The sequence below is a fragment of the Dromiciops gliroides genome, chromosome 4 (assembly GCF_019393635.1).
Source record: "Dromiciops gliroides isolate mDroGli1 chromosome 4, mDroGli1.pri, whole genome shotgun sequence".
Lineage (NCBI taxonomy): Eukaryota > Metazoa > Chordata > Mammalia > Microbiotheria > Microbiotheriidae > Dromiciops > Dromiciops gliroides.
Genome location: NC_057864.1, coordinates 339,354,054 through 339,371,790, shown reverse-complemented (window position 1 = coordinate 339,371,790; position 17,737 = coordinate 339,354,054). Strand labels below are relative to the sequence as shown.

Below are 17,737 nucleotides of genomic sequence, written 5' to 3'. Positions count from 1 at the left end.
AAAAAGCTTGGCTTATAAATTAAGTTTTATGAATTTATGAATTCATAAAAATCTTCTTAAGATGATGAATATTGAATAATTTTTGAAATCCTTCTATATTGGGATTTTTTGGGGTTTTTTTAGTAGTGTGCAGGTGTTTATTTGCTTGTAAAATGATTACAATCTGAGATGTAAGATGTTTTTCACACAGTTTATACCCCAGCACATTTGGTGATTACCAGTGTTGTTCCTTGTTCATTTTGAGTAGGTCACAGAGGCAAGTGTGAGTTCTGAAAAACATCTTTGGTTTGTAATCTGTAGGATCCTTCACGGAGTTTTGGAGTTCCAAAAATAGTACCCCCTGAGTATTGCATCATTTTCTTAGTTTTGTTTAAGGCAGATATTCCATGAAAACTTGAGTTCAAATCTGGGCTCAGATACTAAATGTGTGACTATGGGCAGGCAACTTAACCTCTCTGAGCCTCAGTTTCTATAAAGTGGGGATAATAATAGCACTTACCTCTTGGGCTAGCTGTTAGGATCAAATGAGATGATATTTGTAAAGCACTTTGCCAACCTTAAAGCTCTATATAAATGCTAGCTATTATTGTTGTTATGTTTCTTGTTCAGGCCAAAGGATTCTCTCTGGAATCTCTTGTTAACATTTGAAGTATCAAGGAGGCCCCAGAACTATTCATCCCTCAGGTGTTCTCTGGGCCTTTAAATCTGGTCCAAATCCAGAGTAAATCAAACACAAGTTGGAATGGGTCCTCCAAGTCTGCCCAGAATACCTAAGGCTAAAAAATCTCTGAAGTCGTTGTGAAATTTTAAGATATGATTCATAAAATGACACATATTAGGAAGAGGACTGTATGAAATTAGGAGACCTGGATGGTAGTACTACTTCTATCAGTAACTGTGTGATGTTGGGCAAGTTTCTTAAATTTAGGAGCCTGTTTCTTCATTGGTAAAGAATTATTTGCATTATTATGTCACCAGGTTTTTCTGAGTACTGAGGAAAGCACTTTGTATGTCTTAAAGCATTATGTAAATGTTTTCATTCATAGGGAAAGTGTAAATATTGGCATAATTTAGTTCTTCTATTAAGATAATTGGTCACTAAATAATAAGGTTTCATATTTAGAGTACTCACAGCTAGGCTAATATTTGTAAAAGGGTATAAAAACTGTGTGATTCTTAGCATCCCCTATGGCCTTTTCTATCATTCTGTCACTCTGTCTGCAGAAGTGATAAGAATTCTGAGGAATATTTAGTGTTTTTCTTTAGTTCATGGGGTTGCCATAAGCACAAATCTCTTTTCTAATGGCTGAGCCTCTATGTTCTTAGCTAGGCTGAACCTTGGTTAGTAGAAATCTTACTTGAAGCCTTTTCAGCATGATAGGGTCCAGGAAATCTTTCACAAAGCTAGTGTAGCCTCTGAGACTGCTGGGTCACCTCCAAATGAAGATGAGGCATCGCAGTAAAAAATGTTTTAAGACAATTAAGACATGTTCCCAGCTATCAAAGAGCATATAATTTGTTAGTTCAGCCTTTTGCTGGGCACATTGTAAACACTTAATAAATGACTGATTTGTTGGACCTTCTTCCCAATATAAGAACTTGTTATTAGTTATATTGTTAAAAGTGAATTTTTTTTAAATGGCCAAAAAATCAGGTAGCCTGAAGAGACCTCAAGAAGTTGTATATACCCAGGTAGATAAGAGAGTGATTAAAATAACTGGATATTTGTTTTTAGGAAAGAACCTTACTTAGGAATCTATTTTCATATATGGAGACATTCTCTCTGTATTAAATTTCTCTTATTACAGATTGAGTTTATTCCTTTTTGTTTTAATAAAGATAAAGAATAAGATCTTAGGACTCATAACGCTATTAAAGTTATACTTCACCTATGTTATGGATTGAGTGGCTTTTTGTGATCTAGTCTGGGACTCTTAACAATCATTTTTTCATATGACTACTATGAGAAAAAAACATTCTAAAAAAAAGAAAGAGAAAAGCATTCTGAAGTTCTAAACAACTGACATTGAAATTTGGAACACAAGTTTGGGAGACTCCCTACATTTCTAAAACCTGTTAAGAAATTTTTTAGTGCTATATGTTACATGTTTATGAACTTAGGAAGAAAAAAATGTAAGCAGTGAGCAGAAGACAAGTGGTAATGTACTCAACAACAATGCAAAGGAAACAACAAAAGGCAAAAAAAGGGTAGTGACTGAGAAAACAATATTAAACTAAGGTCAAAGTGCTGAAGGATCAAAATGTACCAAGATTTTAGTGTTGAAAATGGGAAAAGTGCTTAGCAGACAAACTATATATATAAAAACAGGAAGATATGAGTGGAGGAAGAAAAATCTGTACAAAATTAGTAAGCAGAAGTAACCTTATGAGCCAGCATTAATGCTAAATGAAATATTTTATATGATAGAATTTCTACAAGAAATGATAAGTTCTACATGAATCTAACAAATTCAACTCCCAGTTACTCTTAAAACCTTAAAGGAGTATTTTTTTTTCATTTAAAGTGATTCCTCCGTGGATTTTCCATCCATTATTGAACATAATACTGAACTAACTTATCTCCAAGTATGTAGTGTTTCGGTATGAAAATTCCTTTGGAAATTTTTTTGAGAAAACCCAGCACCTAATGGTAGTTCATATAATTATGGTAATTATGAAACTGAATATAAAGATTTCAGCCAAGTCTCTCATTAAGAAGAACAATAAGATAAAAATTCTTACTCTCATAAGTCTTTATAGATTGGAGACCTCTGTCTTTCCAAGAAATGAAAGGCCTTCAATAAATACTGTATATATTTCCCTATGTGCTAGCACTGTTCTAAATGCTATGTGGAGAATTAATACTAATGAAGTATGGCATAAGATATATGGTCTCTTCCCTTAAGGAGGAGCTAAATACAATGGATAGAGCACTGTATTTGGAAATAAAGGCATCTGGGTTCAGTCACAGTTCTGCCACTCACTATCATTACCTGTGTAAATAAGAACAGGTTACAGCCTTTCTGGGCCTCAGTTGTAAAATGAAGTTAAGACTAGATGGCTTTTGGGGCTCCTTGCAGCTCTAAACCTAAATGAAATGATCCTTTGGTCCAATGAGCCTCTGCAAATGCTGGCTTGTGCCACTCAGACAATACCAATGTCTTCTTTCTTTAGCAGTGAGTCATTATGCCAAGTATAATTTATGTACTTTTTAATTCTCCAGCATGGCATGATTGCTTACATACATACCTACTATAACTAGGGAATTCCAATAGGAGTCACTGAGTTTGACAGGTGTAGGTTTCCCAAATGACATATTCTATCCAAGGCAACTAAGGTGTTGAATTTTGGAGTCAGGATCTGAGTTCAAATCCTAGCTTTGATAGTCACTGCCTATATGACCTTGGTCCCCTCATCAGCACCTATGGATATAATTATCATCTCTATATTAATGATTCTTATCTACCTGTCCTGCTCCAGCATCTCTGCCAACCTCCAATTTTTCATCTCCGACTGCCTTTCGGACATCTCAAACTGAAGTCCAATAGACATCTTAAACTAAAAATGTCCAAAACAGAACTCATCCTTCCTTATAAACCCTCCCCTCATTGTACCTTGCCTTTTACTGTAGAGGGCAACACCATCCTCCCAGTGTCTCAGGCTCTTCACCTAAGAATCCTCCTGTATTTCACACTATGTCTTACCCACCAATATCCAGTCTGTGGTCAAGGACTGTCAATATCACCTTTGCAGCATCTTTCACATAAGCTCCCTTCTCTCTTCTGTTACTGGCACCACCCTGGTGTAGGCTGGTAGGTCGGTCTGCTTCAAGTCTCTCCTCGCTCCAGTCCATCCTCCATTTAGCCACTGATGTAAGTTTCCCAAAGTGCACATCTGTTCATGGCTTACACATTCCCACCAACACCACCCAAACTCCAAGATTAAATACAAAATCCTCAGCTTGGCCTTCAAAGTTCTTCTTAACCTAGCTCCCTCCTATTTCTCCAGTCTTCGTAGACCTTATGCCCAGATATGTACCCTTCCATCCAGTGACACTGGCTGCCTTGCTATTATATGAATAAGTCACTCCATCTCTCAGCTTCCAGCATTTTCCCATGTGTCCCCTATGCCTGTAATGTTCTCCTTCTTCATTTCTACCTATTGATTTCCCTCACTTACTTTAAGTTCCATTTAAAATCGCATCTTTTACAGAAAGCCTTTCTCAAACCTTCTTAACTCTAGCATCTTCTCTTAGTTATTTCCCATTTCTCTTGTAGCTAACTTGTTTGTATATATTTGTTTGCTTATTGTCTCCCCCATTAAATTGTGATCTCCTTGAGGACAGGGACTGTCTTTTGCCTCTTTTTGTATCCCTAGCACTTAGCACAGTGCCTACAAATAGTAGATGCTTAATAATTGTTTATTGATTGATTCATCTGTTGGTTTAAGGTAATGTACAAATCTCAAAAAGGGGGGCAGCTAGGTGGTCTAGTGGATAGAGTGCTGGACCTAGAATCAGGAAGACTCATCTGCATGAGTTCAAATCTGGCCTCAGACACTTATTAGCTGTGTGACACTAGGCAAATCATTTTACCCTCTTTGTCTCAGTTTCCTCATCTGTGAAATGAGCTGGAAAAGGAAATAGCAAACCACTCCAGTTATCTCTGCCAAGAAAACCCCAAATGGGACAGCTAAGTGTCGAAGTGGATAGAGCACTGACCCTGGAGTCGAATCCGGCCTCAGACACTTAACACTTACTAGCTGTGTGACCCTGGGCAAGTCACTTAACCCCAATTGCCTCACTTAAAACAAACAAACAAACAAACCCAAATGGGATCCTGAAGAGTTTGACACATCTGAAATGACTGAACAAGCAAATCTCTTAGCCTTCAGTCTCTATATTTCATTGGTGTACCTTAAGAATTTTAAGCTTATCAAGTCAAAAAGACATTTTTATGTTGTTGGTGAAAAATTCCAACAGATGAAAGGATCTATTTAATGTTTTTTTTTCCTCCCAGTGGAGCCACATAGTCTGATGTCATTCATGTAGATCAGCAGATTAGTAAGGTATTTTTCTTTGACTTCTTTAATTTAAAATTTTATTTAGTTCTATTTAGGAGATACGATAATGGATTTAAGACTAGGCAAAACCGTAATGAGCTTAAACTGCCTACCTGAAATTGTTTATTTATTAAATTTATGGAAATTGTTCTTGACATTATGATCAAATCAATACTAACATTGTTCCTAGAAGGGGCATGTCATTCTATTCCTCTAGTCCCTTCTCATTATCCTTGTAACTTTACATCCTTTTAATGTTATTTCCTTATTTAGAATGTAAGTGTCTTGAGGATAGGGACTGTCTTTGCTTTTTTATTTGTATCTCTAGAACAAAGCACAGTGTTTGATATGCTGATTCATTATTTTGGTCAGTACTGCCCTCAGACTCAGGCAAAGAGGAAGGAGTCTGTGGTAGCCTTCCTGGTGCCTTGGGAGACCTTGTGCTTTTATTACCTTGCTCATCATAGACATACAAAATTATTAAGATAAAATGACGTGCACTATAAAACAATAATTATAGATGACTTGTATAACCAAGGAAATGTTATCTTATTCATATGATATAGAATATATGGATGAAAGAAACAAGCATTTATTAAGCACCTACTATATGCCAGACTCTATGCTAAGCAATATTTATTTTGATCCTTACAACAAACTTGGGAGGTTGTTGTTGTTGTTGAGTTGTTTCGGTCATATCTGACTCTTGGACCCCATTTGGGATTTTCTTGGCAAAGATAATGGAGTGGTTTGCCACTGTACTTCTCCAGCTCATTTTACAGATCAGGAAACTGTGGCAGAGTTAAATGACTTTCCCAGGGTCACACATTTAATAAGTGCCTGAGGCCAGATCTGAAGTTACATCTTCCTGACTCCAGGCCCAGTGTTCTATCTGCTGAACCACCTAGCTGCCTTCTGGGCAAACAGAAGTTAAGTGACTTTCCCAAAGTAGAACAGGTATGGGCCTAGATTTGAACTAAGATCTTTCTGATTCCACGTCCAGCCCTCTCTCCATTGAGCCACCCAGACTAGATACCTCAATTATTGTTTTTGAAACTTTGGAATTAATAAATTTGGATTTGGAGAAGTAGTGCTTTGTTCTCTTTTGCTTCCCAGGAAAGGCACTAGATCTTCAAGGAGACAGACAGCTTTCAGCTTCATATAAGGAACTGCTGAGAAGCATCTTGTCTTAGAGCAGCTGCCCAGTCTAACACGTGCTTTTTGTATAACTTTGGACAAGTCACTTAAACTCTTGGTGCCCTCAAAACCACTAAAACTCTCAATGTTCTCAAAACTATTTTGATAATACATCCCTATTCATAAAAATATAAATAAAAATTGTTTAGTTAATAAATTGTGTGCATATACTATTAAGCTAATATGTTACATTTTGAAACAAACTTTTCTTAATGGTACAAAACCCCTTTTGCTCTTACTAAACTATTAACTTTAAAAATGTTTATTGATATTAGTAGCAAACTTCATATTCTGAGAAGTTAACTGCTTTTAATGCCTTATATTCACTTAGAATTTCTAATCTGTCCTGCATTGGCTGCTGAAAACTTCTGAGTGCATAATGGACTTTGCCTTAGGCAACGTGAAGAGGGTCATCTGTAGAGTTCATTTCAATGTAGACTACCCACAAGTCATGTCAACCCATGGGATTGAATGATGCTAACCAATTAGCTTTGATCAATGTATAATGATCCTCCTCCATCAAAAGAGAATAAAACCTTTGGCCACCCCAGGGCCTTACTCTCTCTTGGTGTGCGTTCTTCCTTTTAGGACAGTGTAGGTTTTGTAGGTCTTCTGACCTCTCCTTCAGACCACATGCTATCTCTCTGAGAGACAGCTTGGATTTGGGGCTTTTCTCCTGCTCTTGCTAACAGCTCTTTTTGTGGTGGCTAAGAATTGGAAATCAAAGGAATGTCCGTCAATTGGGAAATGGCTAAACAAACTGTGGTATATGATGGTGATGGAATATTATTGTGCTCTAAGAAATGACAAGCAGGATGATTTCAGAAAGGCCTGGAAAGACTTGTATGAACTGATGTATAGTGAAGTGAGCAGAACCAAGAGAACATTGTACACCGAGACAGCAATATTGTTTGATGAAGAACTGTGCAAGATGTAACTATTCTCAACAATACAATGATCCAAGATAATCCCAAAGAACTATTAATGAAACATACTATCCACCTCCAAAGAAAAAACTGATATTGACTGAACAGAGACTGAAGCATGCTATTTTTCAATTCTTTCATTTTTTCTTTTATTCAAGTTTTCTTATACAAAATGACTAATATGGTCATCTTTGGAGGGTTAAAATTTGGAACCCAAAACTATAAATAAAAATGTTTTGTAATAATAATAATAATAATAAATGCTTACCGCCAAAACTGGTATCAGTAGAAACTAATTAATTTTTAAAACATAACAATTAATGTCTAAAAAAAACACAGTAGCAGTTTAATTTTTAAAAACACAATAAAGTTTTTATTCACTATTTTATTCTTTGACATACACTATTGCAAAAGTGCAACATTTTCATCTTTTCTTGGAATGCATATTATTGAAGAGAGCTAGTTCTCCAATATATTTAAACTTCAATATATTCAAACTTGTGGATATCAACTACAGAATGGGCTTGAAAACCCTTTCTATAAATGATGTTATCGATATTTATGGTCTTTGGAAGGATCCTGGGCAGCACAGGAGTAAGGTAAGACATCAGATAGTATGAACCATTGTCCTGGAATATCTGATAAATAGTGTTTCAAAATAACAAGGAGATTAGGGTGAAAGGAATCACTCTTTAACTGTCAGTGGTCTAGCACCACTGCTCAGAATCATAATGTTAGTTGTCCTGTGAACCAAATATAGACAGTAGTCATTTTGGCCTGTATAGTTCATTTAAATCACAGTACTTTCTCTGAAAAGATGAATGTTGCAAACTAATTTTTCTAAGCCTTTATAAATAAATCAGAATATCTCACATGAGTCTGTGAATTTTATAATACATTTTAAATCAAATTATTTCTATAGACAGGTGACCTGCCAAAAATATTTGCCTGGGTCCCTGAACACCCTGGGGCAGTCCTGGTATTAGTGATATGTTTTAGACAGAGATTTCCTATGTTCCAGCATTCTCACTGTACAGGATGTCCCCAAACAGTTTTGAGTCACTCTGTACTTGGGTCTTAAAAATTTTCAGGACATAAATAAGGCACTAATGTTGGGTGAGGGCTTTGGAATAATCAACAGAAGTATAAATGTCCTTGGGGCAGCTAGGTGGCGCAGTGGATAAAGCATCTGCCCTGGATTCAGAAGGACCTGAGTTTAAATTCGGCCTCAGACACTTGACACTAGCTGTGTGACCCTGGGCAAGTCACTTAACCCTCATTGCCCTACCCCACCCCCCACCCCCAAAAGAAGTATAAACGTCCTGATGCTTTGGAGAAACTTGAATACTCCTAGGACTTTCTGGCACACCCTTTTTGTTTCCCAGCCAAAATATTGGTTTTCTTGTTGGTGTATATGTTTCAGTGATACATACTTTGAAATTATTTGGATAAAGCACATACAAATGTAATTGGACAATAGTTGGAGGAATCATCTTTTAGTAATAAATAGATAATCCCTTCTGTAAAGAAAGGTGAGATCAGCCTTTATAGATAGCTGAGACGATAATTGCCTCACTAGTAATCCATGCATGTACTATTGTGAAGCTTTTGAGCTGAAAATTATGAATTTGTTCTGCCCTGCCTCCTTCTTGTTTCACAGAAAAGTCATGTCAGCTCTTTTGACAAAACAGTGTTCTTCATTTATTTGGAGTGCAGAAGCTTATGTTCCTCATCTGATCCAACTTGTATTTTTCTTATGTTGAACTTATGATGATATAAACAACCAGAAATTCTCTACATTCTCCTCCTTTTGTGGGTTCATGGTGGCCTATGATTTGTTTTTCAATTCTTTGTAGTAACCTTTCTGACTAGCGTTCAGTTGTTTATTTTGTTCTTTGTGCTGCTTTGCCTCCAACTATTGCTTTTACCTTTTGACTTTTGCTTTAGAACATTTTTGTTTTCTGCCTTCCTTTTTCTTTTATGTTGCCTCATTTGGACGGTATGTCAATTCATATGTTCTGTTGCCCCCACTAGTTAGATATTGATAAATTCTTTCATTATCTTTTTGCATTTCCATTTTAGCTCCCAAGTCATTTTGGCCATGTTGGTAATCTAAAACCTAGCCTTATGGGAAGCTCCTTGATAGTTTCACCTTTCTTCCTATAGTTCTGGCAAAAGAACCAGCATATACTGGTAGAAGCAGCTATTATACTGTTGTGTGCAAGTCCTGAAATATTTTTATACTTTCTCTTTAAAATTGTGGGATAATATCTTCCATGATGGCTTATAGGAGATGCCACCTTTTTAAAATTATTCTGCTTGTGTCATTAAACTCAAAAAGCTTTTAAAATTTTAGCCTAAGTATACCCATTTCCTTTTCAAAATCATTTGAAACTTTAGTACTGTTTTTGCCTTGCATTTCATTATTAGGATTAATTTATGAAGTTTGCATTCAGTAAAAACTTTCAAAGATCTTAGTTTCTTCCGTTTTTTAGGAACCATGTAATTCTATCTCTTATCTTGGCCAGCCTAATCTAGGCTTAGGGATGGACTTATTTTTCTATGATTGCTCTGAATTGGTTTGCATCAAAGCTGGGAGTGCTGTTGACCAAAAAAAAAAAAAGCCAAAAAAGTTTTTGGCTATCACTTTGAGATATGTTTCCAGTTTTATTATGATTTAGTAATGGCACATAATGAAAGTATTCATGTCTTCAATCCATTTCACACCTACTCATAGTTTCCCAATATAATAGTCAGCATTTTCTGTACTGAAGCATTTCTAGCGGGTGGGTTATGGGTATTTCTGATTTGTTCTGGTATATTTTAACTTCTTTTGATTCTAGAATGCAAAGGAGTATCGTATCGCTTGATCTGCTATACTGTGTCAAGCTGATCATCTTGATGCTTTAGAACATGCAACCCTATGATACCTGATCAATTTCTTTGGCTCTTAGAAGCAGTGGAAGGACACTGACCAGGTTACTAAGCCAATCAGGGAAATGGCCAGAGCCCAGTTCACCAGAATATCAGGGTTTCTGCCACACCTTCACAGCTACTACCATAGTCACCTCGCAGCACAAGAAGGGCCTAGTACTCTGCTATTCCCCTACTTTGAAATTTCCCTTTCTTACGTATGATAGCATAGGTGATGCTCTGAGGGAGCTATTATTATTTATTTGTCGGAAAACATGTTTCTGTGTATATTTTGTTTGTGTTTAGACTGGTGAACTCCTCCACAGGGAACTCCCTCCACCAGTGCAGATATACCCCTCCTCACCCATGGGTACATACTGTTAGAAAATTGTCTTGGGCACTAAGATGTGAAGTGACTTGCCCAGGGTCTGATTCAGCCTGTCTGTTAATTAGCATTATGTTAAGCACCTGCTCTGTACCAGGCATTGTGCTGAATGCTGGGGATACTGGAAGGCAAAAGGTAATCTGTCCTCAACAAGCTCGAAATCTAAGAAGGGAGACAGCCAGCGAACAAATAGGTACCAGAAAGTTATGTATGAGAGTAACTGGAAATAATGGACAGAGGGAAGGCACTAAAATTAAGAAGGACTGGGCAAGGCTTCCCGTGGAAAGTGGGATTTTAGTTGGGACTTAAAGGAAGCCAACAGACATAGATGAGGAGGGAGAGCAGTCCAGCCATGAGAGAGAGCCAGTGTCATTGAATCAAAGAGTATATGGAAGAAAGAAAGGTGTAAGAAAACTGGAGGGGGCTGCTAAGTAGTGCAGTGGATAGAGCACCGGCCCTGGAATCAGGAGGACCTGAGTTCAAATCCAGCCTCAGACACTAAACACTTACTAGCTGTGTGACCCTGGGCAAGTCACTTAACTCTAATTGCCTCACAAGAAAGAAAGAAAGAAAGAGAGAGAGAGAGAGAAAGAAAAGATAGAGAAAAAGAAAAGAAAGAAAGAAAAGAGAAAGAAAGAGAGAAAGAAAGAAAGAAACTGGAAAGAGTGGGAGGAGGGAGGGAGCAGTTTGCTTATGAAGACTTGGAACACTACAAAGGATTTTGTATGTGGGCCAGGGGATAAGGAGCCATTGGAGTTTATTGAGTATTGGGTTGATATGCATGGAGACCTGTGTTTTAGGAAAATCACTTTGGCAGCTGAATGGAGGATAGGCTTGAGTGGAGAGGCTTGTACAAGGCAGGCATTCCAACCAGTAAGCTATTGTAGCTGTTGTGGCCTTAGATGACAAGGGCCTCCATCATTGTGGTGGCCATAGTAACCAAAAAGAGAAGGTGTGTATTCCAGAGATGTCACAAAGGTAAAAATCAACAGGACTTGGCAACAGATTGGCTGGGGGGAGAAATAGTGAAGAGTGGAGGATGATACCTAGGTCATGAGCCTGAGAGAATGGTGGTACCTTCTTTCATAATAGAGCCATTATGTGTCAAAGGTAACCCTTTAAGCCAGAATTTCATCAAGGGGAGTTATTCTCTATGCCATTAAATCCTAGGTCTGGAGTCCCACCAAAAGACTAGTTCTAAATTATAAGTTCCTTGAGAATTATGTTTTCTGCTCTTTTATTGTCTATAAGCCTAGCATAGCACTGGTAAACCATAAGCAATAAATACTTGTTAACTTGGTGACGTTCATTTCCAGGGATTATTATCTGTTGCTTATGTTTATTAACAAGTTTGAGGAAGAATCTGGAAGAAAATCAAGCTCTTTATCGATGTTTTAACATGGGTACAATATGGAATACATTTCTCTTTGCCATATATGTTTGTGTGTACTGTTTTTGAACATGGAAATGTAGGTAAGGTCAAACAAAGATGTGGTATAATTTGAGGTAATAAAGATGGCAAATAAAAATCTGTTCCTTCCATTTCCAACATGTAATTCTTGTAAGAAAGTACTCTAAGTAAGTCTGAAAAGTATTTGCAGCACGGACCTCCTCTTTTGGTAGCTGATGACCAAGTAAAAGAAGATGATGAACAAAGCATAAGAAAAACCACAACTCCTATGAGGCTTCTCACTTTTTCTCTAATGAAGATTCTTAGGGTTAGGTGAATTGATGCATACATGTTATAACATCCTAATCAGAGAGGTTCAGATCTATCTTCTAATAAGGAGCAATTCGCTTATTGTTGTTTTTTAATCAAAAAACGTATTTTATTATTTCCAGTTCCATGTAAAGATAGTTTTCAACATTTGTTTTCATAAGATTTTTAGTTCCAAATTTTTCTCCCTCCCTTCCCTCCCCTCTCCCCAAGACAGAAAGCAATCTAATATAGGTTATATATGTACAATTACATTAAACATATTTCTGCATTAGTCATGTTAATTCACTTGTTTTATTCTACATTTTTTGGTTAGATTCTGTGAGTAGCCATATTCTTAGCTCTGCCCTAAGAAACTGGTATTTATATGGTTTCCCATTACTGGAGAGAATGGAATTCTTTTCTCTCTTCTCATCCAAACTCTATTCATACATAAGCTTCAGTAAGATTTTGGGTTTTTTTCCTGTTTACTCCCCCTTCCCCATAATTATGCTGTAGCCTATTTATTCATTTTCATTTGTGGATGTTTCATTGTCAACCTCAAAACTAATAAATTGGACCTTTCTCAAAAATATATAGACCTTATTATTGACATACTGTCATTCTATCTTTATTCAGTGAGTAATTATTGAATGTCTGTTATTTATGCTCTCAGTGCCCACAGCAGTATATGAATATACTAAGTAACAGAATTTTAAAGTAGAAGCAATACATATGTGTATTCATTTAGAGAAAGATATATGGACAAAATACAATACCTTGGGAATGTATTTGAATTTGCTTCTTCATTTATAATATGCTTTTTTTTTTTTTTGGTGAGGCAATTGGGGTTTAGTGACTTGCCCAGGGTCACACAGCTAGTGTCAAGTGTCTGAGGCCAAATTTGAACTCAAGTCCTCCTGACTCCAGAGCCAGTGGTCTATCCACTGTGCCACCTAGCTGCCCCATACCTTCATTTTTTCACCTATTCCTTTAGATAGTTTACAGATTCATAAAGGGCTGAGTTACTTAATCTGCCTCTGAGTGAGAGACACTAAAAATGCCATTTACTAAGCCTAAAACATACTCACATTTTTGAGTCCTTCTACCATTCTGGTCCCTAACTTACTTTTTTAAACCGTTTTTTCTTCTCCGGCATGGTAATCCTTTACACCCACTTTTCACCTGGCCTCCTAAGTATTGAAAACACAGTGGCTTCAGAAACAACCACCAAAAAAAACTCCCAAACCTACCTTAAAAGTTTATCTCCATATTTCATTTTTGTCAGTGTAGTCCTCTCTAACTTGGTAGGTAGTCTTTAATTTTCTAGGCTAAACAAATTTTAAAAATCATTCCCCTTTGGGTAGCCTGGTGATGATTTTGCCAGAACTTAACTGGTCTGATTCCTGCCATTGCTTCTAAATTTTTTCAGTCTGACAGGACCTCCTGTACTGGCAGTCATTTCGACCCCATTGCAGCAGTAGTATAGCAGGGGAAAGGAATCAAAATATTTGGGTTCCAGATTTTAAAATATCAGTAACTTGCACTAGGTTAGGTTTTTATATCTTCCTAAATTCATCATAGGAGCACTTCCTTATTAATCAGAGATCTTGTGAGAGTAAATTGATCTCGTAAAGCTTTGTATCCACTAGAAAAACCAGAAAATTCAGAAATCTGCAAATGTCCATCATCTATTAGGGAAGGCGATATTAATAGCTCCTCCAAGGCCTACCAAAAATAAATTTTTAGTGGAATTTAGGCCATCTTGTACCCCACTTTTTCCTGCATTCACTGGCCCACATGTCAGCCCTGCTGCAGAAGTGGTAAAGAAGGGAAATTTCTGGTTTACAAAAAAAGAAATTGAAAATGATTCATCCTTGGCATTTGCGGGTCGGGCCAGATGCATATGGAAGCGTTGGGTTTTGCCCCACTAAAGAAAGCGCAAGAATGTGCTAGGATGAAGAGAAGGGCTTGGGGGTGGGCTCGCTGCCGCATGGGACCACTTTGAACGCTAACCTTCAGTTTGACTGAGCCCGTTCCCAGGACTGGAAAATCTGCTCCCCCTCGCCGCTTCCCGCCCCTCCCTCCTGAGTTGTTTTTGCCCTGGTGGTGTCAGACACTCCTCGACCAGCCGGCCCCTCTTTGCACCAGGGGGCGGGGCGCCCCGGCAGCCGCCCCTGCATTGGAGAATGGGGCTGTCAGCGCCCGGAGACAGAGGCGGGGGCTGCTCATCTTGTTTGTTCGCGGCCGCTGGATGCCAGGCCCCGCCCCCACGCCTGGCGCTGGTGAATCCTCTGCGCTGACTCGGGCCGCTGCAGCCCAGAGATCTGGGCTGGGTGGCGGTACGGGCCCGAAGCCGGAGCAGCTGTAGCAGCAGGAGCCGCGGCCGCGCTGCCTGCCGCACGCCCTCCCCGCTGCTGCCATCGGCAGGTTGGGCTCCCGGGAGCCTCTTCTACACGGACAGCAGCCGAGGAGCGGAGATGCGCCTGGCGACGGCCGCGAACGCGGCGTACACGGCCACCCTGGCCGTCACGGAGCTGCTGGGCTGCAAGCAGTGCAACGGCGGCGGCGGCGGCGGAGCCGGAGAGGTACCTGGCCGAGCCGAGCGGACCGGGCGGGCGGGCGGTGCGGAGAGGACCCGGGGAGCTGGGGATGGAGTTCGGCGAGAGGGGGTGTTTGTGTGGAACCGACTTCTCTGCTGGCAGTCCCGTCAGGCTCCTTAGCCCTGGCTGTTAAAACCCACCCCGCTGCCTAACCCGCATCTGACTCAGGAGCTAGCTCATGGAGCGCCCGGAGAAGGAAAGGGCTGCCGGCCGGTGAGCCCTGGGCGGCCGGGTCCCGGCCCCGGCCCTGCCCGCGCCCCCTTCCTCAGGGCCAGCGGCACAGCTGGCTTCTTTCTCCGACCTGGCCCCACCGGTCCAGGTAAAGAGCTCTTTGCCCAAGCTGTGATCATATACTTATGCCCTCCTCTGGCAAACTGGAAAGGGATGTTGCTGTAGAGTGCTTAATCGAAGCAAGCCTCCTAAGATGTCAAAACCATCGACGCTGTCGAACAAGCCCCCACAAGTCTGCAGACGGAAAACTCTTCATCTTACTAAAACACTTAGATGGGTTTCTTGAGTGTTGACTCCTCCCTTGCCTTTTTCCCTTTATTTGTGGGTCCCCTCCCCCCCATGGATACCTTTGAATTACTTGCTCGATATAATAATATACTATCAGTTTTGGCTATCACTTGTTTATCTAAACTCTCTCTCCTGTGCCTGAGGGGGTGTTTAGAATAGGCTGGTAAATTCAGAAATTCTGTTTTGGCCTTAAGTGGTTACAGATGAAACTAGAGTGGGTGTATTGGTTAATTCTTTTTGGAAGTAACCACAGAACATGAGCCAAATCACCATTGACAGAATCGAAGATAGAGGGGAGAGAGAGAGATTCGACTGGGGAGAAAATGCAGTTATAAATTTGAGTTGAAATCAGAATGCTTTTTTATTCTCATCTTAAGATCTGAACCTACCTAGTCTAAGAAAATTGTTTGAATCAATCTTTTCCATGCACCTTTGTCAAATAAAGGGACATAATTTGAAGGCAAATACCTATAAGATTATGGATCCATTGAAGTATTTGCTTAAATGAATAGTACTAAACACTGTAAGTGTTAGAAAATTTTGTTTTCTCCGAGAATTGTAGGAGAGAACCGAATACTTTCAGCCAGATCTTTATGACTACTCGACCAAACGTGACTTTTGTTGGACGATAGAAAAACTTTAAAACATTTTCTTCGGATGTTCAATTTTTAGGAGTTTTTCCAAAACGAAGAAACAAATAATTGGAAAAGTATTGCATTAATATTTGTAACTTCTGATTAATGGTGTTATGTGGTGTTTATCATTTGAATAGAAAGAAGTGAGCCTTCATGGTGCCCAATTAGATCTTGGTTTTCATTTTAGTGGTGTTTGTGTACAGAATACTGAATGAATTACCTAACAAAGTTGTTGTTGTTTTTTTTATTTAGCCTTGTGAACAGGAATCTAAAAGGAAAAATTTTAGATTCTGAGTTGATTAGCTTGCCTATGGAATTGTGTTTTAAGAAAACCGGACTCTTTTGCCGGTGTACCTCACTGTAAGCAGAGCCCAATTTTGTAACCTGGATTTATACCAAAAAAAAATTATAGGTTCATAGTTTTAGAAATGAGAGATGCCTGTAGTTAGCGAGGGCATCCCCCTCATTTTACAGCTAAGGAACCAAATTGGGGAGAAATCGTGAATTACCAAAAGTCAGGCAGCTTATTATGTATCAGCCAAGATTCAAACCCAGGTCCTCTGACAAATTAGGGGGTAGTGATTTTTGGTTTACATAAAACTTTGATTTATGAAAGGATTAATAATTAAATTACTTTAAGCTTCCTTAACATATTTGTAAAATGAATTTATTTTGATAGAGCATTTATTAAGCATAATGCCAAGCATTTACACTATCTTTAAGAACATACTTGTTTATAAAATGACACACAGTGATTCTAATCCATGAATTTTTCCTGCCTCCATGGTTCTCAGTGAGAACCAATTCATATTCCTTTATGTAATCTTAGAGTGAGATGGCACCAAGGTGAAATGACTTGTCCAGGGTCACACAGCTTGTTTGTGGTAGAGCCTGTTCTAGGACCCAGATCTCCAGACCCCCTAATCTAGACTCTTTTCATTAGACCATGCTACATTGTTTTGAAATGAGTGAAGTTTTCCTGAATGGAGCCTTAATAAACAGATAAGTGTAGTTTCATTATTTCTATAATATGAAATAATGTGAAAGACTAAATTCTGAAGGGAACATTAACACATTTATTATGAAAGAAGTTTTTCTTTTAAATCAGTACTACTTCTATTGATTGCATTTTAAATTATTTTCAAATGAAATGCTAAAGGGCCTGCATGAATTGTTGTGATTCCACTGGGGCCAAAATATTTAGGCAAGTTGTGGGTAAAAAAATCAAAGTTGTTAAGTTTGTTGGATTTAAAAAAAAACACCCAACTTTCAACTACTTGTGGCATGCTGTAAATGGTCTTAATGATTCTGTCCTCTGGCATTTATTATACATGGTAGGTTTTTAATTTTAAAATATTTATGCAGTTTCATAGATAAATCTTTAACAAACACAAAAACGTTTGATTAGAACAGGACTTCAAGTAATTGGACACTGATTTATAATATGACAGGGTAGTTTGTAGATTTGTATTGTCATCATTTCCTAAGAATTTACATTCTTCATTCTGAAAGTTAGATCCTCTACCAGGTTGTGGTGGGGCTGCCTCTGCATAGGGAGAGGGAATATACATAATGATGAAAGCAATTCTGAAAATTAGTATCTTAGTGTTATATCGTGCTTGGCTATGTTGTTGCTTTTTCCCAAGATGATGCTACCTGTGGTTATTAACAATTCCGTGTAGAAAGATCTATTGATCGATCCTCCCCCAGTTCCCTTTTTTTATACACAAACACAGAGAGCATGTGTAATTTACATTCCCATTACCAGCTATTGCTCTTTTAAAGTCTTGTCCCTTTAGGCA

General features: G+C 38.5%; 1 protein-coding gene across 3 annotated transcripts in view; it reads left to right on the top strand.

The window, feature by feature from the left end:
• Positions 1 to 17,737, top strand: part of SESN1 (sestrin 1) — a 125,235-nt gene that overhangs the window by 87,907 nt on the left and 19,591 nt on the right. Inside the window, exon 1 of one of the 3 annotated variants that reach the window (XM_043999713.1) lies at positions 14,125 to 14,766. The exons of 1 other annotated variant lie outside the window; for it this stretch is intronic. In XM_043999713.1, coding sequence (XP_043855648.1) covers positions 14,659 to 14,766 — 108 coding nt within the window. In that variant the 5' untranslated portion in view covers positions 14,125 to 14,658. Of the gene's footprint in view, positions 1 to 14,124; positions 14,767 to 15,076; positions 15,101 to 17,737 lie in introns of those variants that run through there. One more of the 3 variants, XM_043999714.1, reaches the window with a different exon arrangement.